The sequence below is a fragment of the Trachemys scripta genome, chromosome 9 (assembly GCF_013100865.1).
Source record: "Trachemys scripta elegans isolate TJP31775 chromosome 9, CAS_Tse_1.0, whole genome shotgun sequence".
Lineage (NCBI taxonomy): Eukaryota > Metazoa > Chordata > Testudines > Emydidae > Trachemys > Trachemys scripta.
The window spans coordinates 59,461,569-59,489,015 of record NC_048306.1 but is presented as its reverse complement, the minus strand read 5'-3'; the positions used below and the strand labels follow the sequence as shown (position 1 = coordinate 59,489,015).

Sequence of the window (27,447 nt, the reverse complement as noted above, 5' to 3'; positions counted from 1 at the left end):
CATATCTGTTTCTTATATTAGAAAACACATAATGGTGTGCTGTACAGGTTTCTTAGCATCAACTTGGGATGACCTCAGTACTCAATTGGGAAGCCACAAATGAGTTATGGAGGTCATCCCAACAGGTCTCAGCACCAAGGAGCTAACATTGTCCTCAGCGTAGCTGCTGGATGCTTTGCCCTTTGGAAAATCTGTCTGCGTGAGACATGCAGGGCTCTGAAAGGGAAAGAAGATTGGTTCTGTGAATCTCATGGTTCTATACGCCATCACATTGACATACGCACCGCACAGATGATGATGTCTAACACATTAAGGATGGGGGATTTAAAAGCATTAAGCATTGGCCTAACTGCTGCCATTGAAGTCAGTGGTGAAAGTCCCACTGATATCAGTGGAAGCAGATAGGCAAATGCTGATAACTCACAAAACTCCTGAGAGTGAGTGTGTATATAGTGGCCAAAGGTGAGAGATTAGTTCAGATGTTGCTAAGGCTTGGAACTCTGGTTATTCACTGTAATAGACTTATTTTATGTATGGTTTTTCAGGTAGGATGGTCCTGTTGCTCATTCTTTGCCATCATTTTTTTGTGGCAAATCTGTGCCAACTGTCCATTGTGGAATTTAAGCCACCATATCCACACCCATTTGTGTGGCAGAAGGCTGCGTTTTATAAAATTTGGAACACACACACCAGCTCTAGAGCATAATGGAGGGAGTTGACAGTGCTCCACGTGTAATGAAATTGCATTATCGGTCATTTAAATGGACCTGAGATGCTTCAGCTACTTAATAAAATTTAACCAATTTTTTTTAAAAATCACCATGAACACAGCTTACGTAAAAACTAAAAGTGCACGAAAGTTGCTATTTAAATTGTTCATTAATTGAATTTACTGATGGAAAAAATAATGGGATTCATGTGTCATAGGCAGCTGAGCAGTTGTAAAAGACCTATGTAAATTAAAATAATGTTTAAGTTAAGCACATGCTTAAAGTGACTTACCCTATGCAACAGGTCAGTGGCAGAGGTGGGAATAGAAGTCACATGGCTCCTATCTCACATAGGAGCCATTTGCAGAATTCAGAGCTAAGTTTGGATTTTGAACTCCTTCCAAGTTTGGTGGTGGTAGGAAAAAAAAAACCGGCAACAGCAAGTGTCAGAGCCCGGGTCCACTGACTTGGGCTCACAGGGCTCTCACACTACTGGGCTAAAAATAGCAGGGTAGATGTTCCTGCTTGGGCTGGATCCCGGGCTCTGAAGCCCGGTGATGGTGGAGAGTCTCAGAACCTGGGCTCCAGCCCAAGTGGGAATATCTACCCTGCTATTTTTAGTTCGATAGTGCAAGCCCTGTGAGCCCAAGTCAGTTGACAGGCTCTGAGGCTCGCTGACCTGGGTTTCTTTTGCAATGGAGATATATCTGGAGTCTCTTTAAATTGCATAAAGAATCCAAAACCTGGCTTACCCAGACAAAAGACATTTTTGTGGAATTCACATCGCTTGACTACAAACATTTTTCATGAACACACCAAAGCTTTTATTTAATCATCTTATAGTCTCCAAGTTAAAAGCATACTTGAGCTAAACATGAGAGCTGAACAGGCTATTAATCTGAACCCAAGTGTAGCATCCTGAGGGCATTAAAAGCAAATGTTTGTGTACTGACAAATGAAAGCCCCGGCATTGGTGAAAACAGAATGCATCTTCCCCCAGTTGAACAAAACAAACATCTAATTCCACAAGGATTTCAGCTACCATAATACCTCGAGATCATACCAATTACAGCCTTGCTGAGTTTGTACAGTTAAGTGTATTTATTTATCCACTTGGTTAACAAAATATATAACCTATGCTGATATGAGACAGCATACACAAAGTCAGAATTTATTAGACTCATCAGTTTCACTGGAGCAGAGCACTTGGAGAGAAAAAATCTGACTTGCCAAAAGTAAAAAAAAAAAAAAAAAGGAAAGAAAAAAAAGTTTTAAGGCTTTAAGATTTTGAAAAAGTCTCAGTTCCTCCTTTCAGAAAAACTTCAGCCTGAACCACAGATGCAGCAGAAATCTCAGCTGAGGCAGAAGGAAAGTGCCAGTTCTAGCATCTTAGAGCAGCCAGTGGTTTTTATTTATTTTCAATTAAATTAAGAACAAAACATCTGTATTTTTCCTATTTTGGTAAATAAAAGCATAATTACAGTCTGAAGGGTGGTTAAAATCCCTATTTCTCAGCTAATATTTTCTTCCACAAACATTTGCAATCTCCATTTGGAAAGCATGACGACAGACTGTGGAGTGTGCAGATGTATGGCCATCACCGGCATGTCCTGCCTGTACACCTGAGCTTCCTTGTGCACCCAAGTATGCAGTTTTCTAATAGTTCACAACATCCCAAAGGGCTTTTATTTGTCACTCTCACAAATTGTGTAAATAAAAAAGGGGATGGAGGAGGGAGGAAGGTTTCTAGCTTCATTTTTGCACCTCGTCCAGCCTTTTCCCTGTCCTTTAAAACATAATCTTCCTCCAAGTAAGGCTATATTGGGGATTACACTTCTGTAAACAAGTAGGGGGGTGGGAAATACAACTACTGATCAAAGCGTTTCACCATCTACTGCCGTAGAGTAAGAAGTCTTTAAGGTGAGAGTAATATAACTTCTACAGCAGTTGGAGGTGTAATTAAGGTTCAATTACAATTCCATCCACGCAGACATTCTTTTTACCCTACAAATTTCTGAAACAAATAGCTTTTGGGTCAAAATTTTCTGTGTTTGACTCAGCCATGATGTGATATTTTTTTTAAATGATTTCTATACAACTAATAAATCAGTCTAGTAATTTGTGTTGTATGTGTACATTTAACAAACAATCAATCATCTCTCCCGTCCGTTCCCTGCAGAAAACATATTCAGGTATAATTCAAAAACTTCCGAATACCGGATAAGTTTCTTTAAACTTTACTTATTCTATGAATCTCAGTGAAATGTAATAACCCAGCCAACTTTAAAGAAAATTAGTTCAATGTTATAAAATTATGTATAAAGCGTAGATTGCCATGAGTTTGAGGTGATCCAATGTTTGGAGTCATTTTTGCTGTGAAATGATCTTTAAAAAATCCAGAAAACTAAAAACCTTTCAACTTTAAGATCAATGTAAGGCTTACAAGACCGAGCCATCGTACACTTATAAGTATTTAACTACAAGGGCTAAGGTTTTCTGATATGGGTGCCTAAAGTTAAGCTTCTAAATCCATATTTAAGCACTTGTTCAAAGAGGCTTGAATTGCAAAAGTTAGTGGGAGTTGGTGGGTTCTGAGCAGTTTTGAAAATCAGGCCATGCAGGGTACATCTACTCTGGGGAAAAAAGCCGTACGGTTTGGCAGCAAGTCCCAGAACCTGGGTCAATTGATTCGGGCTCATGGGACTTGCACTACGGGGGCTAAATGTAGCAACGTAGATATTCTTGCTTGGGCTGGCACCTGGGCTCTGAAATCAAGCAAACAGGGAGGGTCTCAGAGCCTGGGCTGCAGCCTGAGCATGACTGTCTATGCTGCTATTTTTAGCCTGGTACCATGGAGCCTGAGTCAGCTTATTAACCCCTTATTAATAACTGGTTATTAAACCAGTTGACCCAGGCACTGAGACTTGCTGCCGCCGGTTGTGTGGGGGGGTGCGGGGGAGGGTTGGCAGTGTAGGTGTCTGCTTATTTAGGGTCCTAAAACTGAACAAGAGGCTAACTGTAGGGCACATGTGTTTTAAAATCTTGTCTGAAAATTTTAGATTCTAGGGCTGGATGAAGGTTAAAAAGAGCTCTTGTTCTGACCAAACCGGAACAGATGTCCTCAAATGGAAGGGAAATCAGAATATTGTGTTAGGGATCTAAATTTCAGTGCAACAGGTAAAGCAATATCAGTTCCATTAGAAAAGAAAAAAGTCACATCTTTTTAACTATCCATACTTAGGGAGACCATAGTATTTTTTCCAGTTAAGGGACTGCATGGACTGCCCTTAGCCCTTATAACACCAGTGATGTAAATATGCATTAATAGGGGAGGATATTCTTTCAGTTTTCTTCTGTTGGTGGAAGGGACAAGCTTTTGAGATTCATAGAGCTCAACCTGAGGGAGAACCAACAGAAATTGACCAACAGAAGTTGCTCCAATAAAAGATATTGGCTCATCTACTTTATTATTAAGGTTGTATGACACTTCCCATTATCAGACCCCTTTTTCACTTGTTTATAACTTTGGCAAACTTCAACCATTTGGGCTAAAATTTTCTGTGCTGAATGTCTGCCTCAGCCTGACATTTTTTGGAAAATTTCAGCCAAAACAGTTCAGCCGTTCAGAGAACAAGGCTAGGAAAAATAGCCCATATTATATATAAAATGGTTACTTTTTCTTAGACAAACTCTGGCGCCCTCATGCTTTGGAAGAGAGACTAGTAACAATAACTGCATTGTGGTAGTTTTATCTCTTTATGAATACAATAATTTCATAAGAGGGGATTTCACAGACAGCTGGTTTTTCCAAGAAGACAAGTGGAATGCATTTTGATAGCAGGGGAGGTAGATACAGATAAAATTGTTTATAGATTTAACTGAGCAATTATGGAAATAACATGATAAGGAGAATCTGGCCTGTATAGAAATTAGTCCAACAGTTGGTGAATTATGTCTTCCTCATGCCCAGGAAAGAGCTGCTGGGTGTCTTAGATATTCTTTGTAGCAAAAATGTAGTGGCAAGCATAGTCTTTTTTTAACCCAACAATGAACAGTTTGTCCTGAGGGCACCTTGAGCAGAGGGAGTACTAATTAAAAAGCACAAGTCAGTTCTGACCTACTACAGTGGGATGGAGTCTACAGAATTATTAAACACGTAGGAAGTCTATTGATCTGAGGGTTTCAAAAATTGTTTGAGTGCAAAAGTCCCTCTTCGAAAGGAACGCATGTCAAGGATGAATAGGCACAGAGTTTTTCTTTTTTGTTTTTTTGCAGAGTCCCTGTAAATATTTTTGTGTGTTTTTAAAAAACTAATAATTTGTTAATGTGTTTTTTGAACAGCAAAGTCAAAGTGAAGAGCCCTGGTTTTAATGGTGATCCCTATGGTAAAAGCAATTCCTTTATCATGCACTAGTTTAAGTAAGGAAATGGACACTAGGTGGTGTAATCTAAGAGGTTGTTATAAACACAGAAAAGTTGTCAAGTTCTTAATATATTTAATTTTTTTTTAATTAATTTAGTTTTGGGGGTGGGGTAGGAAGAGATCTGGAGAAAACGATTTCTCCAGCAGGTTGACTTTTAGAAATGGCAGCAGCTGTCTGAGGCTGCTGAAAGGTTTGAAATGTTAGAATAAATCCCAGTGAGATTGATTAGCGGGCAAGTAATGTGGTCAGAAGCATGTGATAAACTGCACAGGCATCTGATAAGTGATCAGTTGCCTCTACAATTTATAACATGCCCCTCCAATTTGTCATATGGATATAACTCCACAAACACGGTAGTTGTCTGTTCATATATACTTAGAAAAGTTACCTTGACCATGTCCTTCCAATATATAATCATGTGAGCATGTTTTGTATATAGCTGATTGTCTATTTCAACAGTAGAAAACAGCCATTTTTATTTCCCGAATAAAAAAAAAACAAAGACCGCAAAGGTGTAAATACATTCATTGCATTTATGAGATGGTGTACATCATAAAGAAAATTGCCAACAATACACAGTACTTTATGTTGTTCTTGAGCTTGTTTTGCGATTAGAGAAATGTGGTTCTTTAGATCTTGTAGAATAAGTCTGTTAAGGAAGAGACAATTAATTCTACCGCCCTTCTTGTTCCTGTCAGTAATAGCTGTTATGCCAGTTGACTTGCCTTTGTATATAGGTTTGCTCAGATAAAAAAGATGGTGTCTTCAAAAGATACTGCCACAGCCTAGCTCTTCCAGCAGATTTTCTGCATAGGTACAGAGGTGGGGGGTGGGGAGGATTATGTAGCAGCTTTTTGTGAATGAGCTCAATTTAAGACTCTCTCTTCATTCCTTCCCTCATCCTTGTGAAGTACCTTAAATCAGGAGTTATTTCATGCTGTGATACCCTTCCAGTAAGTCCCTATTGGGCAAAGCTTTAAGGTACCCCAATCTCGATAGACCTGTAGTTGTAATAGAAACACACTTAAAAGGAGACCAGATTAAAAAATATCCCTTGCTAAATAAATACCAAACACCAAAATTCATGAGGGGAAATGAAGACCAGTTTTTAAAAGGATTAAAGTCTTTATTATGGCTGCTAATTGCTTATTGTGCCAGGAATGCAAATGGAGCTTTACAAAATAGTCTGAGTTCCTGCCCCGAAGAGCTTACAGTCTAAGGTTCTGATCCCGCCTGAAGCTCTGTGCAGGCAGATCCTTACTTTTTATTTACTTCAGCAGGGCTCTGCCCAGGTGCTAGAGTCCACCTGCCTGGATCTGCTTGTAGGATTGTGGTTGCTTGTGTGAATATTCAATGTACCTGGAAGATCACAAAAGCATTTGTTGCTGGCTACGTAACATATCTTACGTAACTTGGTTTTGTGAGAGGACACAAAAGATGGTGGCATTGAGATGTGATGAGTGGGGTCAGGGAGAGAGCCCCAGATGTTGGGCAGCAGGTACAGCTTTGCACATTCCAACATCTATAGGTGTGCTTTCAGTTGTCAAAGGGTTACCATTTTGCAACTGTAAAACCCAATTGCAAACACATACCTCAGAATGCCCTGATGTTAAGACTATTAAAAGTGCCTATGTAAACATTTAGATTCCCCGTGCATATGCCAGCACTTGGGGCTTGCAGTTTCAGACACGTATAGTGGAGACAAGCCTTTGAGAAATTTACCGCGATAGCACCATCTCTTTATAATGCTGTATTCCTCACGTTAGTGTTATAACAGGGTAGACGTCCCTAAAACGAAATGGAAGGTTTAAACAGTAGAGAAGCTATCCATGCAAATGGTTTAGCTGTTAGCTGTATTAAGTTTAATGGTATTTTATATACATGGATCTCTCTGCTAGGATGCTATACAGCTTGTCCATCTACTAGGGTCAGGAATCACATCCAGAACAGATGCTTGCATGTTTTTTTCTACTTGCTCTTACACACATGTTGCTATTTTTCCATCACTCAGAAGGGTGTACCACGTAAAAGGGGTGTTCTAGCACTGTAAGTTTGCTGGCAGCCTCCTGAGCAGGTGCTGGCACATAGACAGGGACCTAAGGTATCCTTGGACCATGCTACCTATTAGAAGTTGGCAATACTGTAGAGGAAACCCACTTGCAGCACGTTTTATGAGCTCTTTGGCTAGGGAAGGCATGGGGTTTAATTACCTTATTTCCCTAGCCATCCTTTTGCCCATGGTTCCGATAGCCAGACCTTTTGTTTCACACCATTTTAGTGAGCTTTGTTTCTTTTTTAAAAGCAGTAGTATCATACAGTGCATACACTGCTCTGGCTCCATGCAGCTCCCAAAAGAAGCCAGCATGTCCGGCCCCTAGGTGGAGGGGCAGCCAGGCGGCTCTGTGCAGTGCGCGCTGCCCGCAGGTGCTGTTGCCATTAAACTCTACTTGACAGCTAAGGTAAAATGTGTCAATGTCATCCCTATGTGTCAATCCACATTTAGTCTCAATCTCAGGTGGCCGAATGCCACTTGTCCCTCTAAGAAGTTGTGTACAAAGGGCTGGGACTTAATCAACGTGAGCTTATGACCCGCACTTACTGGGAATTCCTCGTTCATGAGGAATAATTGCAATCCCCGATCCCCGTCACGAATGGGGTTCAACGGGTTACCCGCACCTGTCGGTATAGGATAGACACCCGCTGAGCCCAGGGGCGGCTCTAGCTTTTTTGCCACCCCAAGCACGTCAGGCAGGCCCTGGTTCGTGGCCAATGGGAGCTGCAGAGCTGGTGCTGGGGGCGGGGGCAGCATGCGAAGCTTCCCTGATCGCCCTTGTGCTCAGGGGCCGGACATGCCGTCCACTTCCCGGGAGCTGCGTAGAGCCAGGGCAGGCAGGGAGCCTGCCTTAGCCCTGCTGCACCACCGACTGGATTTTTAACGGCCCGAAACCCGGTTAAAAACGGTCAAAAATCGGACACCTGGCAACCCTAGAGTAATAATAATGGTATAAATAAAATATTGCCACACACACTAAAGTAAATTCAACAGATTTGAATACACATTTAGTTTAGATTTTAACAAATTGAAATATTTTGCTGAATTATTTCTCTTCTAATATTTCTGTGGCTGCAGGGACAGCATTAAAATCAGCTGTGGAAGCATGTCAGACAAGAAGGGATTTGGGTATAAAACAGTGTGTTAAATGGACACTCAGCACTAGAAGACAGTATGCCTACTCCCCTCATTCACACTGACACATCTAGCTCCAGAAGGAAGTTCTGAAATTTGGAATAAAACCCCACAACTCTATTTCTTTTGCCATTGTTAACATTGTACAGGACACCACGCCACCAACTTATATTTGTTCCTCTAATTCTTAGGCAATATCCTTAAAATATGACAGCAGCATTCATAGTGAGCATAGTTCACTCGCCCTCTCTTTCACTCTAGGGGGCAAACTTAGAAGCAGAAAATCTTCTTGACTGTATGCCCATATAAATTGCATCACAAATTAATACATTTGGTCAGACCTGAGAAATTGTGATACAATATTTGATACTTTTTCTGATTTGTATGCCTGGTTCCTCCTACCAACCAACCTGGCATGATTATATCTGCAGTTTTAGGAGTCATAGGTCAGTTTTCCATGCAAACTCTCTGGTTGGGCTGACAGTTTTCACACTGTTGATTCACTTTCTCTTGCTCTCTCTATACTGGAAAATTATTTTGTAGCCTTAGCACAAGGTCCAGGCAAATCTGAAGCCATCCAGTTACATTTCCTCAGTATAAATTGCTCCTGGCTCTCCTGTAGTTCCTTTAGGGGATAGTCAAGCCATCTAAATAGAGCAGATGTGAATCAGTGACTGAGGGCCGCATTTTTAATGCTATTTAGGTGCAGATAGGCACCTAGTGGGGTTTTCAAAAGTGCCTGAAATCAGTGGAAGTTAGACACCTAGACAATTCTGAAAATCTCACAAGACATCTATCTATCTACATCTTTAAGTGCCTAAATACCTTTAAAAATCTGGTCCAGAGTCCTCATTGCAACCCAGGATGCCGTAATCTAAAGCAATCTTTAGGAAGATAAGTCCCCTCTGTCCCCTTGAAATTATTTATTATCCTATCGATGGCCTCCTATGTGGAGCTGTCAGACTACTACATTCTCCTATTGCTAGGTCCCCACTCCTCAAAACTGCTCTTTTCTCTTACTTGTTTGCACTGGCTAGATCACAGCCTCCTTATTGAGGTGTTAATAATTTGTGTATCTTAGTATTAATACAGTTTTCTCAATTTTTCATATTTTGATGATTTATTTCTAAAATGATGTATGTGCTTTAAAGAAAGCTGGAGTTTCTTTCTGCCTAAGTGAGAACCATTTGGGGTTTTTATCCCTCCACCTTGTTAATTGCGGTAAACTCAGTGGGATCCCTATGTAGAATTATTAGATGGCATCAAAAAGACAGAAGAAAGTACTTAGCCTTGGGGTGTTTCTTTTAAATCACAGTCTTTACAGAGAGAAACTGGCAGTCCCTGCCTCACTGTTCACAGCTTTCCAATTTGAACTCAGAGTTGTGAAAATGTGGACGCTGTGAAAATACGAACTGTGAACATTGGAAAGTTGTGAACTGGAGAAACAGGTAGGGATTTGCAATCTTGTTCAAATGCAAAGGTTACAGATTGTGGTTAAAAGATTAATCCTGTAATAAGCACCTTTTCCTGTCATTATGACAGCAGGAGTAGCTGCAGTGGCGCTAGTCAAGGTTGCGTAGTGGTTTCCAGTGTACCACCCTAGTTTTCATTTGTTCGTAATTTTCTGGCCGTTCATATTTCAGACAGTTTTCCAGACTTGGCATCTGTCTAAAGGTGAATTTCATTTGAGCAAAAATGGTATTGTTGTTTTTGAGCATGAGAGTGGGGGTGGCGGGGAAAACCCACTTCCATTTCTGGTGACTTCTTTTTAACAGTTTTACAGCGGGAATTTGAAAGGTGAAGTCTGGGACACAAATAGCCCTCGCTGAGGAGCATTGTCCCAGAGGAAATTGGGTTTCATTTGTCTGAATTATTAGCTTTAGAAAATCCCCTACAACTGAGTTTGTGTGAGTTATTTTGTTGCTAAGTTCATAAAGCTCATGTTTGAGGAAGGATTCGCCCATAGAGAAAACTTTGGTAAATGGGCAGCAGCTAAATCAAGGAAAACACCTTGGTTAATTTAGCTATGTAGTGAAATCTCTAAGGGTACATCTACACTACAGGGGGGAGTTGATTTAAGATACGCAAATTCAGCTACGTGAATAGCGTAGCTGAATTCGACGTATCGCAGCCGATTTACCCCGTTGTGAGGACGGCGGCAAAATCAACTTCTGCGGCTTTCTGTCAGCGGCGCTTACTACCACCTCCGCTAGTGGAGTAAGAGCGCCGATTCGGGGATCGATTGTCGCGTCCCGATGGGACGCGATAAATCGATCCCCGAGAGGTCGATTTCTACCCGCCGATTCAGGCGGGTAGTATAGACCTAGCCTAAGAAGGGCAGCGGCTCAGCCTGAGGTTTTGTTCCGGATACTTGGTAAGGAGCCCGTGTCTCATTCTTTGCAGGCCTCCTAAGACTAGGCGAGGATAAGGAGGTATACAAGAGAGAGCTCCACTCAGATGTGCCTTGTGAGTAAAGTACATTCCCCACCTGTAGAGCTCTTACAGTTTGAGGGAGAGAAACTTTCTTGAATACCTCTTGAGTTGTGCAGGAGTGTGTCTTACTGATGGAGACCTTCAAAATTTGCCAGCTCTTGCAATTTCATCATGAATCTTATGATATTTGGTGTTTTTTTCTTAAGGTCCCAAATTCTAGAGTCATCTGAGACTGCGAGAATCTCCATCCGTTTTCTTTTTTATTTTCTTTTTTTTTTTAAAGTTAGTGTCTAGCTGTCTTGCTTGTGGAGAATAACTTGAAAATGCAGATCTTAAAGGCTCAAGAATCAGAAGGGAAATCTACAGAACTCAAAATATATTATTTAAAAAGTTCATGATTTTTAAGGCAATTTTGTGGTTCTTTTTGATTCACGATTTTTGAATGCTTGAAGTTGGCAATACTGTAGAGGAAACCCACCTGCAGCACATTTTATGAACTCTTTGGCTGGGGAAGGCATTGGTTTTAATTGCCTTATTTCCCTCGCCTTCTTTTACCCGTGGCTCAGATAGCCAGTCCTTTTGTTTCAGATCATTTTAGTGAGCTTTGTTTCTTTTTAAAAGCAGTAGTATCAATTAGTGTCCCTATCTGAAATTAGTAAGGATCAGTGTCTCTAGGCCCTGATTCAGCAAGGTGGTTAAACATATTAACACTCTCATTAAAGTCTTTGGGACTACACACATACTTAAATACCTTGCTGAACCCTGGGCCCTAGTTACTAGTATGGGCAGAGGCTATGTTAATGAGAAGATGTAATGCTACTATGGCAATACCTGTGTTTCTTATACGGGCAAGACATAATATATACTGGATGATTCATGATGCCTGAGCAACTCAGACTGAGCTGATTACTAGGGTAATTAATACAAGTTGCTGCACCATCTCTCCTGACAAATCTGAAGCCTGAGTGTCTAATACACACTGCAAGGTGGACATTTAAATTCTGTGCCAGATTGGCTATTTGTCAGCCACACATTTGGGCCTAATTACTAATTAATTTTCACTAGCTAATGTAGGTATTTTTATCAGTGTGTGAAATCTAGAATAACTTAAACCTTCTGCAAATGAGCTAATTGTAATTTGAATTCGCTCACCTAAGTGAGAAGTAATAGTTCATCAGCTCTTAATTAGAGTGGACTTTTTCAAGGAGTAGTTTCCCATTTTTTGACAGAAGGATATGCATCTTGTTTCTCTTGTAGTGAACAGAAAAAGCAGCCTTACCTTGAATTGACAAATCGGTCTGCATTTGTTGTTGTTTTCCTCATTGTGATGAATGGCAAGTTGCCATTTAATACCGGGATCACTTATCAACTTGTGCAGCAAACATTAGTTGCCTCAAAAAGAACACTGATTATACAAGAAGGAGAACTTGAATGCAGTCTTATTAAATTGTAAATGGATACTTGAGATTTTACATTAAAAACACTTTAAGCTTACAGAGCATCTTCTAAATTCCAATGGTTTTACAAGCATCAATGAAACTCCACAACCTCTCTGTGGGTGAAATGTAAATATTAGCCCGCCCATTTTACAGACGTCAAAACTAAGGGAACACAAAAGTTACATAAGTTGCCCAAGACCACACTGAGTTAGTTGCAAAGCCAAGAATAGAAGCCATAACACCTTACTCACAGTACCATGCATTAGCCACTAGACCATACTCCCTCCCTAAGGCTTCTTCTACCCTGGAGAATTTTTTTCATGCTAAGTAACATCAGTTGTTCCTAGCATACTGAGCCTCTATGCAGACATTTGTTACAAACATTGTCAAAATGTGTGTGCTTTAGACCATTTGTTAGATCTGCTGCAAGCAACTCTAAATAATGATTGACTTCTTCACTTGTGCTAGTGTAGATGAGAAGCGCTGGCATGTTGTAAGTAGTCCTGTTAGCACTGTCCCACAGTGCACAAGCCACTGGGTGAAATCTCCCAGAAACCACTGCACATAGCCGTTATGCCAGAGCTTCTGTTATAGGTTACTGGGAGCAATGCACTCTAGTGCTGCGGGTAGACATAGCAGGGTGGATAAATGGAAGTGAAGTGGAATTACTAGTATGGAAGCTCTGTAACATGCCCATGATGCACAGGCCAATATTAACGTTTTAATTGCACACAGTGGAACAGTCAGTATGGTCGAGGCCTTTCAGTGAAATGAAAACTTTAATACCTCCATTAACGGTCGTCAGATCACTTGCAGAAACAGTGATAACTTTATGGCAACGGAGATAAAATCATCATTTGCCACCATTTAGGGCCTAGCAATAGTAAAATTACTAAAGGGCAAAAATATAGAATAAACATCGGGTTGCCAGTTTTGATTGGACATATTCCTTGAGGTTTCATCACATGACATAATATTTAATTAAAGATTAATTTTTAATTCCTGGAGACTCCAGGACAATCCTGCAGGCTTGGCAACCCTAATTTTAAACAGCTTCCAGAGAATCACAAGGCCTGAGACAGTAGACCCAGGCCTGCCCAGCCTCCCCTCAGGAGTGGTAGATTCCCTCCATCAGCCTCTCTTGAGATAAGGGCAAACAAAGGAGAAATTAGGATCTTTCAGCGGGAGATTGCCACAAGAAGAAGGAAGTAGCTGAATTGCTATTCATCTTGATAAGCAATTCAAGGTGAGTGTATTTGATAAACTATGTGTTAGGACAACCAGGGCTTAAAGCACTTTCACTACTCATTAAAATGAGATCTTCAGCTAAGCACTTGCTAATGGGATCAGCATCTGATTTTTCTCCATGTCAAGGACCCTCCATTACAAGGCACTTTTACAGATGGCTTGGATGACTGCAAGGGCTCTTCAGCAGCATGTTGGCTGCACACATGCATGGAGAGGATATCTTTAAAGAAAGGAATAGATTTTAATCTGGTGAACTGAACCAGGGTATAAAATTAATATTTTTTTAAAAAAAGAGGCGTCTGGTGCTACTGCAGTTTAAATATTAAATGAAGATAATGGCCTGGAGTTATTTCGCCTTCCTCTGCAGCTTGGGCCACGGCCACTTGCAGGTTTAAATTAATATAAATGGTGGATTCCCTGTAACTCGAAGTCTTTTAAACCATGATTCAAGGACTTCAATAACTCAGCCAGAAGTTAGGGTGTATTACAGGAGTGGGTGGGTGAGGTTCTGTGGCCTGCCATGTGCAGGAGGTTAGACTAGATAATCATTATGGTCCCTTCTGGCCTTAAAGTTCATGAGTCTCATAGTCTCTAGAGAAATTTAGGTCATATAAGACTAGGCTGGAAATTTTAAGTAGTGAGAGTAATTCCGTTTTGGGTGCCCAGCTTGAGACATTAAGGCTTGTTTATCAGATGTGCCGAGTATCCCAGTTTGTCAGTGGGAGCTGCGGATGCTTAGTGCCTCTGGATAAAATCAGGCTTTGAGTGTCTCACGTAGCGCCCCCAGACAGTGAGTCACTCACAATCAGTAGCCAGGGTTGAAAAATGTGGTTGCTAATAAATATTTGAACATGACTGACAGACTCTACTGAGGCAAAGCCAAACATTAGAGTGGCCAGATAGCTTAATTCCCTGGGAATGTCCCAGTTTTGCATGTGCGCCACAGGCGATTACATTGAAATGGTGTTGCTTTCCAGTTTCAGTATAGCTGGCTGGCTAGCTACTGCCCCGCTCACAATCCCCAGAACCATCAGTGTCTGATCTTAGTCTTGGCACAGCACTGCCCCAGTGAATTGTTGTAGGACTCATCCCGAAAAGGAGCCTCTGACACTCCACGGCACCTAGACTTGTGGGTTTTGGAGCTCTGCAAAATCCACTGTATGCTACAGCATCCATTTCACTGCACGGCACAGATACAGCTGAGCTCCAAGGTTATTTTTAAAGAGGGAAAGGAGCACCAGGACTCAAAGGAGAATGAGATGGAGAGTGCACCAACACAGCCTGGGAGAGCACTCGTTGGGCAAGGGAAAGAATTAAGACCATTTGCAGCTGATCCCCATAACAAGCAATTTCATCTCAAACTTAGAGCTGCCTTCCCCCACTACTCCTTCATAGAGACCTCCTCTCCAGATGCTGAAACCTTTCTGTACCAACCACCCATGACAATATTTTTTTAAAAAGAAAAGTATTTAAAACATCTGCCCTCCCTATCGAGGATTTAGATATCTCGAGTGCTGATAGACAGAGATGTCTAGTGGACAGAGCACAAGATTATAACCCAGAAATGCTTGAGTTTTCATCCTATCTGCACCGCTCACTTCCTATGTGAGCTTGAGCAGGTCACACCCTCTCTGCCTCACTTTCCCCATCTGTAACATAGGGATGTTGATACTTATTTCCTTACTCACGGGGCTCAGGATGCTAAATTCATAATGTTCATAACATTCTCAGATACTATGGTAATGAGAGTGATAGAGTGAGATTAAATACCTCCTTCAGACAGCACCAGCCTACACCAACACATGCCTCAGCACTCATATTCCTTCCCCTTCATAAACGTAATTTCTCCCATCAGATGCACAGGTGAGATTTAGCACTTGTTATCTGAGGGCAGAATAAAAGTAGCAGTTGGTAGCCGTCAGGATCAGAACTTGGTACTTCATGGGCCCCAGTCTTGTTCTCTGCCCAATAGATATGCTGCTGCTCAAAACTCTAGTTATTTAAATCCTGGGAAGAGAGACCAGGTATTTTTTAAAAAACCATTCTCCCTGATTTCCTATAGCAGAACTGTCATCTTCCGGCTTGTTATCGCCACACACTCTCCTGTGCCCCGTATTTCTTTCACAGGTAGTTATTTCTAGCCATTGGTAACGTGCCCATTAGTCAACTACACTTCAGAGGCCTAATTATCAGAGCCCCTGAGTTCTCTGGACTTGGCAATATTTCTTCCTGTCAAAGCTACTGCACACAGAACACTAATGAATACAGGATGACCAGTGACCTCTGCATGTGTACGTTCCACCAGGGGGTTGGATTACTTTGTTAATCCACAGTTCTACAGTTGTAGGTCCCTCCTTATAAATGACTTGTGCCACATATATACTCAATTTGCACATTCTTTATAGAGAGAAATCGCCGACTGCAGTTCTCAGTTACCCATCCATCCTCATAGGTCACAGAATACACTCATCAAACTACAGGACCTGAAGCACAACAGGGACACTTGTTAGGTAGAGAGTAGAAATAGAAAACAAGCAGAGAGGAAGGATAGCTAGGAAATCAGCCTAATCACAAGTACCACTACTGTACCAAAGAGAAACTTTCCATTAAAGTCACGTGGAGAGGATCAGCTAGCAGTTACGTTTTGTGTAGCGAGGGGAGGAGTGGAAGATATCACCAGGTTGTTACGGTCAAGTACCATCCTGAACAAGTGCACTCTGTGACAAATAAGGGTTCCGTCCCATTCAGGCACATTGGCACACATCACCATGCTGTGTGTGACTTGAACTTGCTATATTGTATGGGGATCTTGTTAGGTCTCCCAAGATAAGCCGTGTCCAGCCTGGGCAGTAGCTGGATGAATGGGAGACTTCTAGGGGGAAAACAAGGTGATGTTGACAATTCAGGAGGTGGGAATCTTCCCTCTAGTAACCACTCAGTCACTGCTCTGGCGTGGTGCTAGGAGGAGATGGTTGGTTGTGGAGGTTTAATCTTTTGAATGAAATGCAAAATTGAGGTCTGGAAATGGGAAGGGTGGTATCTCGGGTGCTCCACTTGTATTCCCAAAGGAATAATTGCAGTACACTCCGTTTACCTACATTTTCCTGTTGCCTGAACTGGATATAGTCTTCGTTTTCTGTTTCTGGAGTGTCCTGGTGCCATTTAATGGCATTTAAAGCCCCGTGCACTGAGACAGGACCAAGTAGACCTCCTAGACCATGCCTAACAGGTGTTTGTCTAACCCAGTGGTCTTCAAGCTTTTTACGCCCAAAATCATTTTTTGAATTTAAGGGCAACCCAGGATCTACCCTGCCCCTTCCCTGAGGCCCCGCCCCCATCGCTATCTCTGCCCCACTCTCACTGGGCAGGGGGTTGTGATTCATGCAGGGGTGAGGACTCTGGGCTGGGGCCGAGGGGTTCACAATGTGGGAGGGGGCTCTGGGCTGAGCCTGGGGTAGGGGATTGGGTGCACTAGGAGGTGAGGGGTGCAAGCTCTGGGAGGGAGTTTGGGTGCAGGAGGAGGCTCCAGGCTGGGGCAGAGTGTTGGAGTGGGTTTGGGGTGCTGGCTCTGAGAGGGGGGTCAAGGCTGGAGCAGGAGGTTTGGCTGCAGGAGGGGGCTAAGGGCTGGGGCTTGGGGTGCAGGAGGGGGTTCAGGATGCAGGAGGGGGTATGGGGTGCTGGCTCAGGGCTGGGGCAGAGGGTTGGGGTGCAGGAGGGGGTTTGGGTGGCTAACCTAATTAATGGCAGTAATATTTTAAAAGAAATCATTAATATTGTATTCATTTTTCCCCTAGTGGATTAAAAAATTCCTGAGATTGATGGTGGCTGAGATCCATTACCAAATCTTCCTAGATTCATGTATTTATAGAATGCCCTACTTCCAGTTTTGCCTATTTACCTGACAACTGTGTAGGACTGTCTAGCCTTGCTAACTTAGCTTAACTGTGCACCCCTGCTTTCTGTGCATTACTGAAAAAAATACATAATTTTTAAAAATCTTCTGGAAGTGAATGAGAGTTTATGCAATAGTTTACTTCTTGAGGGTCAAATGCTGGTGGCTTTACTCACTTGGGTAGTCCCACTGAAGTCAACATTAAAGTTACTGCTCAGGTGAGCACATGCTTAAATGGTTTGCTAATAAGGAAGGGATTATTTATGTGCTTAAAGTTAAGTCCTAGCTTAAGTATCTTGCTGTTCAAGGCCTTAATATTTAATATCCTACAAATTCTTTGAAAGAAAATACTGTCTCAGCTTTAACTGCAGAAGCACTGTGGCAGTGTGGTTTGAAAGAAATATAAAATCTGTTGTCATTTGTTATTAATGAGATCACAGATAATACGGTAGTTAATTTGCGGCTTTCATCAAATACAAATGTTTTATACTGTATCAAGCACTTGTCTTGCATCTCTCAAACTATGAACAAGCATTCAGGTTTCAAGAATTGTTTGGACAATTTTGTGTGTGTGTGTTAATTCTGGTGCAGTCTCTGAAACAGGATTGTTAACTTGTGCATATGAGTTCTTGTCACGCAATGACAGCACTGAAGAGAAGCACTTAGCATCTTCAATTCTGACAGCCCTTTGTCAGACTGATTTAAACAGTGATTTACATACATTACCCAGAGCAATTAAACAGGCAGAAGTAGGATTACTGAATTTTCATTTTGCTGTAAGCATTTATTGTTGCTGAAGAACTTCTGCAGGCTGAGTATGGGCACTTCCATGTGGATCCCCTTGGCCATTAACTTCTGCCCTGGCTGGATTGGTTGCATTGCTTGGCCTTGCACTAACCAAGGAGAAATGTGGCTCTGAACGCTTAGTGGCAGAACACTGCACTCTGCACAGCAGATTTTTAGGAACATATCCAGAGCTTGCACTTGACGTTGTTTTTAGATGTTGATGGAGGGAAGGAGCAAGGTGGCAGCAGATCACTCTATGTGGAGCATATCCTGCTCTGTCCTTTTAGTAACAGCTCAAGACCTAAAATTGTGGGTGGAAGAGGAGTTCAGTCAGAAGATAAGAGGAAAGGCTGACCTTGGCTCCTCTTTCTGAGCCTCCTGAGTGGTGCAACCAAGTAGGTGTCTTTAGACTGGCCTGTTAGAGATTTCTAGTTCTCCTGCTGATCTTGTCACCCTCCTCTTTTCCCTCTCTTTGCAGGTTATTTCCAGGATTTGTTGAACAAGTCAGAGAAGGCCCTCCATGACACTTTTCCTAGCACGTATGGAGAGCTGTATAGCCAGAACGTCAAGGACTTCTTCAAGGAATTGTACAGCGAGCTGCGGCGCTATTACCGGGGCTCCAATATCAACCTGGAAGAGGCCCTCAACGAGTTCTGGACACGCCTGCTGGAGCGCCTCTTCAAGCTGATGAATCCCCAGTACCACATCACTGACGAGTACCTGGACTGCATGGTGAAACACGCCGAGCAGCACAAGCCCTTTGGAGAAGTTCCGAGGGACCTGAAGCTGAAGGCGACGAGAGCGTTCATCGCAGTGCGCTCCTATGTGCAGGGGCTTAGCGTGGGCAGTGATGTTGTCAAAAAGGTCTCTCAGGTAGGTCATGAGACAAATCTCCTCTGTATCCACCCTGGCATCCTTCCCCACCTAACATTTCCAGGACCCTGTTTATTGTTGATGAGCATTGGGTTGTTGTGCTGTTTTTCTTAAACCTTCATCATTACTAGGCAGGCAGGGTTGTTGATAATGAACATCCTTTGCTTGTATAAACAATTGCCTGAGGGTCAGCTGCCAAATAGCAAGCTGGGGCTGTTATAAACACTGACAGAGCAGGAGAATGGAGGTGCAACTCACTGCAAATCAAACTTTACATCAGTTTAACCTATGTGGCATGCTGCCGGAGAAGCTCTAGTCATCCAGATTGTCTAGTTGTTCAGTTGCTTGTATATATTCCCAGGACTTTCCTGGCAAGGATATTGCCATGCCTTTACATCACATTGTGTTATTTTCCTCCTTGGTGGTGATATGATGTAAGGCATGGAAAACTGACTTGCAAAGAACGTGCTGGGAATGCGTGCAAGAGCTGCATGTCAGTGGTGGGTGATTCTTATGTCTGTATATATAGCAGTATGTATTTATACAGTGTGTGTGTGTGTGTGTGTCTGTGTGTACAGAGAGGGTGAGTTTGTAAAGTGCATTGGGGTCTTTGGGGATGAAGGTGCTCTACCACGTGTAAATTAATGCTATTGAATGTGAAGTTTTTGTGGGATAAAATTGTATGCATCCTCTGGTACAAGAGGAACCTTTCAGAGCAGGAGGGAGGCTATCATACTCAGACAAGGTATTCAGGCTTTTTACAGATGAAACCTTGAAAATCCATTTTATAAAATTACTTGCATACTTCATGTGAAGATGGCAATTGGCAGGATAAGGATCGGGGTGTGACTAAACTATGAATGCAAAAATTGAAATACCAATTAATTTCCTGGAAAGAAAATGCCTGGAAGAGGACAGCATTATTTGTTATAGCGAGTCCAGACTTGGATCTCAGAGAGACATGTTAATGTGTTAACAGTGACAAATCCTTTCATTCATCAATGCGTTACGATAAAACTGTTCAGCTACACAAAAGCCTTTGCACATCTTATTAACATCACACTCTCGTGGCACTTACAGCAGATAAAAGAGGGAAATGGTATACGTTAAAAGAGACAGAAGTAAAATATTTTTTCATAAATCCTTTGAATTGCTGAGTGTTTCAGCTTTATGCACTCTAATCTAACTTTAGCCCTGGTTAGTGGGTCTGAGGGGATAAGGTGAGTGGCTGACAAGTTTTCTTTTTCCTTTTCCTTGTCCCTGGAGTTTCCCCATTCTCTTTTCCTTGCATAAACGCAGCCATAGCTGTTCATAAATTGATTCATTTTCAGCACCAGTGGTTTTTGAAATGGAATATCATTTTGTATTATATTGATGTATATCGGTTTTTACCCACTCTCATATGTACAATGTGGATTTTAAACTCTTAAAGTGTTTGATTCCACTGACATGCTTCTAAGTTCTCTTAATCATTTCAGCAGCACTTTATCAAACAAGGTACAGATAAACTGTGTGAAAAATGACCATCTTTCTGATCAGCTGGTAAAAGTATGAACTTCCGGAGAAGGTAGCACTGCCTCTTCCTTCACTCTCAGTTCCTTCTCCAGATCCAAATTCCTTCTGCCTGGATGATTTGTCCTCAAAACAAAACTCATCAAACCCACTGTTTTTTAAAATATGATTATGATTATTATTATTTTATAAATAGCATCCATATGAAACTTCTAAAACTGGTCCAGTTTGCTGAACAGCTCAAAAACCTCAGCAAATCCAGCCCAAGTGTTCAGTTTGTAATTAAACCCACAAATTGGCAGGTTTCACCTGTTTCTTCAGGAATTTTCTGCATAGTTCTAGTAGCACCACTGAAGGAACAGGGAGGTGGAGACTGGACTGCTGACACGTAAGTTTTGCTTCACAAATGTCTTGGTAGCCAGTAGTTATGTAGAGAACATACGGCCTGGTTCACCACTGCTTTTCACCTTGCATGGGCATTTACAGTGTGTTCAGTCGATGTAAAATGCAGTGTTTTGCACTCTTTGCACAGGAGTAAATGACTGCATAAGGGATAAAGCAGTGGAGAATCTGGCCCATACAACTGTCCATAATCATCAATACTTTTTGTCAGAGTATTGATGTGCTTGTTTTTTTAATAACTTGCTGACAGGGTGCAAGTTTAACCTGAAAATGATTGGATTCTTTCAATTTATTCCCAATTCCAGGTGATCAGTTGGATTCCCCATTGACCAAAAATAAAGAGCAGTTTAGATTATTGGCCTTTTAAAGTATCCTATTTAATCTGAACAAGTTTTTCAACCAGCATTTTAATTTGACAAATGTTTTATGTTGCTTTGTTTTTATGATGATAGGGATTTTTCTAGGATTAAAGGTTGAGAACAAAAACCTTTACAGCCAGGAACTTTCTTTAAAAATAATGTTTGATCTGAAATTTCATGCTTGGTCTCAAACCAGCTGTGGATGTTTTGCTCAGAAACTCTACAGAAAACCCACTGAACCAGTTTGAGTTAGACAAGTATAAACTAGGGCTGTCGCTAAATTGCAGTTAACTCATGCGATTAACTAAAAAAAAATTTAATTGCAATTAATTTCAGTTAAACAATAGGATACCATTTGAAATTTATTAAATATTTTTGGATTTTTTCTACATTTTCAAATATATTGATTTCAGTTACAACAAAGAATACAAAGTGTACACTGCTCACTTAATATTATTTTTATTACAAATATTTGCACTGTAAAAATGATAAAAGAAACAGTATTTTTCAATTCACTTCATACAAGTACTGTAGAGCAATCTCTTTATTGTGAAATTGCAACTTACAAATGTAGATTTTTTTTTGTTCCATAACTGCACTCAAAAATAAAACAATGCAAAACTTTAGTGCCTATTTTATCTGCATTCTGCCATATATTTCATGTTATAGCAGTCTCAGATGATGACTCAGCACGTGTTGTTCATTTTAAGAATACTTTTGCTGCAGATTTGACAAAACCCAAAGAAGGTACCAGTGTGAGATTTCTAAAGATAACTACAGCCCTCTACCCAAGGTTTAAGAATCTGAAGTGCCTTCCAAAATCTGAGAGGGACAAGGTATGGAGCATGCTTTCAGAAGTCTTAAAAGAACAACACTGCGATGCGGAAACTACAGAACCTAAACCACCAAAAAAGAAAATCAACCTTCTGCTGGTGGCATCTGACTCAGATGATGAAAATGAACATGTGTTGGTCGGCACTGCTTTGGATTGTTATCGAGCAGAGCCTGTCATCAGCATGGATGTTATAATTGAAATCAATATATTTGAAAATGTAGAAAACATCCAAAAATATTTAAATAAATGGTATACTATTATTGTTTAACAATGCGATTAATCGTGGTTACGTTTTTTAATCGCTTGACAGCCCTAGTATAAACTCATATTTTTTGTACTTTTAAGAAATTGTTTTGACTTTTTTTTGTACTCAAAACAACAAAAACTGCTGATTTCTGTTAAACTGAAGTTTTATCATGTGGCTAGTCCTCACTGAATAATCGTCGTTTAAGTTTGAAAAATAATTGTTAAAGAGCAGTGACATTATAAGTGACAATAAGAGTATTCTAAGTGTGCACAGTGCATAGTTTTCCTCAGTAAGGTGAACATCTAATTAGGTGATCAGTAACAACATAGTGAATAGTAATAGTAGAAAGTTTACTTGTATGTATTCTTGGAGTTGGCAGTCTCTTTTGGCCTCTGACTTGCAAGCTACTGCACATGAGTGGACCTGGCCCTACCTGAAATTCATTGCAAGATGGACCCCTTAGAACGAGACCCTCTCTCTTCTTCTTGGTTTTGACTTGTTTTGTCTGCTCTTGCAGTACCAGTATATATCATCTTTGTATCCTTCATCCTCATTACAGCTGTTACAAGGCCTTCTCTTAAAATGCAATGCAAACAATGCTGGAGAAAGCGAAGTGCTTTTCAGACTGGAGTCTCTGAGGAGCTTTGTGATGGGGAGGAGAGAGAGAGAGACTGTCTCTGACTGCACGACAAGCAGGATTCTGTAATTTCTAATGACTGCTGCCTCCCCATTTTGCCAACGTTGCATTTCTTCTCTTGCCACCAGCTGCCAGACTTCATATCTGCCCAACACTTCAGCCAGTTCCTGTACCATTTGTCTCCCAGCAGGCTCTCTGTGCAGCCACTCTAGCTGTGATTGAAAGGTATATGGGCAGGTTCAGCTGGGATGCAAGTGGAATAGAAGCTGCTTGCTTGGAGCAGGAACTGCACATACCAGTGGAGATAAGAAGTCTGATGGGAGCAAGTAGCCTGTCAGAAAATGGCATAATCATTATTTCTCCTACAGTCACTGTAAATCACCCTTGGTTTTAAGGAATAATCACTGAGGCAAACTTTGAACCATAGCAATGGGATCTGAAGCTTTTCATTCCTTGGTTATTGGTGCAAACATGGCTCCACCTTGATAGTGATAGAAAACTTATCATCTGTTCAGCGGGTTTTGTAAAATGATTTTGGAGGTCTCAGTCCATGGGCCAGTGGACGGCGTGTGCATGCAACATGCACAGCGGATACGCTTGTTAGCAGGGTCAGCGGATAGATGAAGGGCTTAATGGAAGTGAAGACTGGTAGTCCTCTTTCAGAGCTAGTGCATATTAATGTGCAGTGTGGAAAAGCTTTGCACTCCTGCTTCCAGCTTTATATCTGGTCTGTGGATAGAGAATTTGATTCTTCATGACTGTCAGCCAGGCACCCTTCACAAGCACTCCCTCCTTTATTGTAAGATAGGGCTTGTACAATATGAGAGAGGTCCCACTTACCACTATTAAGGCATTACAAGTATTTGAAAGCCTGGATAGTAGTTTGCATGCCAGTGAAAGGGAGAAGAAATATCTCACTTCTATCTAAGATTCTTTTCTTTCATTCTTTCATTATGGGGTTGGCAACTGCCCCAAAATAGCATTTGCTGTGACTCAGAGAGAGCTTCATTTGAACAGGTGGGAAGTATTGTGTTTGGAAGACTTAGGCAGAGGCTGCCAGTTGCCGCTCAGAGGCACAACACTTGTTCCTAGTGCTTACCATTCTTGGCCTGATGATGCAGGGGAATGGGGAAATTAATTAAAAACAAATCACAGTATGGACAAATAATGTTGATAGTGTGGGGAAAAGGAAGCAAAATTAGAAAGTTCGATTTAAACAAGTAAAAGATAAACAGCTGTATGAAAAAGTGTAGAAACTAACAGCAGAGATACACAATGCAAGGAACAGGACTATTCCAGTGGGGGATGATGATTATTATTTGTATTATGGTAGTGCCTAGGAACTTCAGTCAAAGATCAGGGGCCATTGGGCTAAGTGCTTTGCAGACAGGTAATGGAAAAGACAGTCTTTCCTTCAGAAAGCTCGCAGTCTGCGTGTCGGACGGGATGCAAGCATGCCTGTGGATGAAATAGGATCGGGGAATAGTGTTTGGTGTCCAGAGTGGAGTTTGTGAGGGATTTTCTCATGCTGCCAAAGTATAAGAGCAGTCTTTCTTTTTCCCAGCTCCCCACTGGTCGTCTCCCCAGAAACTCTCTGAGTTTCCTGTGGAGACAGTAAAGGCAGGCTTGCCTCAATAGCTTGCAAGTTGCCTGTAACCAGAAAAGTTACCAGTGAAGATGATTACTTCATTGAGCATTGGGTGGCATTGTTGCCTCTCACATTATAACATCCAAGAGAGGTCAAAATTTCATTTCCTTTGCATTGGCTGTTCTCCCATCTCGGTGTAGGATTTCTGATAACCTCACTTTTGAGACAGATAGAAATACCATCATGTTTTGTTTGTATTGAGGTAGCAATTAGAGGCCAGGGCCCCATTATGCTAGGTGCTGTCTGAATGTATAACAAAAACCAGTAAGAAACCAGAACAAGTTCTCTCCCTAAGGGATCTCTTCTCTATAACCAGCAGCACACACCTTATCTGAGCATTGTGTCATAGCTTTGACTTGACCTTTGCGTAGGCCCCTCCTCACTGAGGTAGGTTTCTCTCCTAGTGCAGTTTTTCTATTTTCACTGTAAAGCCATCATTATGCCATTTAGATCTGTTGTTATATTTCTGTGAAACATTGTTTAAGAAATAAACCCAAGCCGCCAGCCTACATCTGCAAACTCCGAGTTCTTGTGTACCCTCTCCCAATGCATCAGCTGCCTCAAACGAGCCAGCCGGTACTTGGAGCTGTGCTGGCAAAACCAAATGTGCTGGCTGGCTGACCAGACTGCTGTGCAGCTGCTTGTTGCTTTAAATAACTTACTTTTACAGCTCCTGTAGCCACACAGGCACATCTGTGATTAGGTTCAAAATTATCTGTTACCACTCAAGAAAAAGATCTTGGAGTTACTGGAGATAATTCTCTGAAAACTTCTGCTTGGTTCACAGCAGCAGTCCAAAAGGCTTAAAGGATTGTTAGGAACTATTAGGAAAGGGATAGAAAATAAGACAGAAAATATTATAATGCCATTATATAAATTCATGATAGGTCCACACCTTGAATGCTGTGTTCAGTTCTGGTCACCCCATCTCAAAAAAACGATATAGTGGAACAAGGAAAGGTTCAGAGAAGGGCAACAAAGATGATCAAGGGTATGGAACAGCTTCAATAAAGGAGAAACTAAAAAGATCACGGCTGTTCAGCTTAGAAAAGAGATGGCTAAAGGAGGACATGACAGAGGTTTATAAAATCGTGAACAGTGTGGAAAAAATGGAGAGAAGTGTTATTTACCCTTTTCCACAGTGCAAAAAACAGGGGTCATCCGATGAAATAAAGAGGCTGCAGGTTTAATACAAACAAGAGGAAGTACTTTTACACACAATGCACAGTTAACCTGTGGAACTCATTGCCAGGGGATGTTGTGAAGGCAAAAAGTGGGTTTAAAAATATGGGTTTAAAAAAGAACTAGATAAGTTCATGGCAGGTAGGCCCATCAATGGCTATTAGCCAGAATAGTCAGAGATGCAACCCCATGCTCAGAGCAACCCTAAACCTCTGATTGTCAGAAGCTGGAAAGGGAAGATGGGGTGGATCACTCCAGCTGCCCTGTTCTGAATGCTCTCCTACAATTCTGCTACTGGCCACTGTCAGATACAGGATAATGGGCTAGATCATCACTCTGACCCCATATGGCCATTCTTATTAGTGTAAAACATGAGTACTGGCTGTACTGCTGTTCTGTCCCAAGGGTGCCTATTACATAAAGATTCCAGCAGTATTAGAGCCCTTTTGTAATCTCTACAATCAAGAACTCACTCCCCTCTTTAAAAGCTGGTGTTTCACTTTCAAGAACAACTGAGGTGAAATTTTCCACAAACATTCAGGACGATACAGTCAGTATATAACATGGCAGCAAGTGACATTTCATTTCTCTGTCGCCTCTCTTGCAGATCCCAGCACATAAAGCCCATGCCGTTCCATTGTATTTATCTGTTGGTATTTAAAGGCAGAACTTGAATGGTTTGTATGTTCTGGGGGACAATTAGCTCTCAAGGATTGGAACCACCTCTGTTCCGGGCCCTGGCAGATGGCCCTCATGTGGTCTGGGTTCCTCTGGTGGACAGGCAGAGGATTGTAGTGAGATATTCAAGGTGCTTCAACTCTTGTCAGCAATGGGACCATTGTGCAAAAAGTTTATGCCAACCTTTATTTCATATTCTACAACTCCTCTCTCTGCTGTGGAAACTCCCCGCCCTGTGGGTGTTTGGCAAAGCTAAACCAAGACTGCATTGCAAGGTGATGATATGTCTGCTACACAGGAGAGCTATACGGGATTGTCCTTGGAGAGTGGATGCTGGTATCAGGCCAACCATGTCAGGGAAAGTGCCAGCTGCTCTATCCCCACCCTCTAGAAATGAGCTGTAGGATTCTGGTGGTTCTTTGCCTGCCATTTCCCAATACTGTTGGTGTTCTCTTGCCAGACACATGCCAGGAATTAGTTGTGCTGTAGAGTCTGTATTTGTTTTGACAAATTCAAACAGGATTGGTTGGGGTGGGCTTACATTTCCACCCGCCCCACACTGTTTTTTCATCCTATTTTTTTCACGTCTCTTTTTTCACATAAATTAATTTATATGGTAAACACCTAAGGACAAGAAACTGCCGGTTTTTTAAAAGGCAAAATAGCATACACATCAGTGGCGCTCGATAAATAATACAAATATTGTAGACAAACATGAACATATGTCTCACATCTTCCCCTTATGGTAGGATGTCAATGAGTTTCTTTTTCAAAAGATCTGAAATTGCACAGCTGGAGCTAACTGCATCAGATTCATAGGAAATAATAGAGAAATGCAAATGTTACATGGTTAAGTGGTTTTGATTATCTACTCCTTTTGTAGGAAGAGGTGGAATCAACAGATCTACTGTATATTCTTAAACATGGAAAGGTGGAGGAAGCTGATTGGCTGAAG

General features: G+C 41.5%; 1 protein-coding gene across 1 annotated transcript in view; it reads left to right on the top strand.

The window, feature by feature from the left end:
• Window positions 1-27,447, top strand: part of GPC1 (glypican 1) — a 306,530-nt gene that overhangs the window by 228,074 nt on the left and 51,009 nt on the right. Inside the window, exon 3 of the mRNA XM_034782260.1 lies at window positions 18,598-18,992. Within this exon, the coding sequence (XP_034638151.1) occupies window positions 18,598-18,992 (395 nt within the window). The remainder of the gene's footprint in view (window positions 1-18,597; window positions 18,993-27,447) is intronic.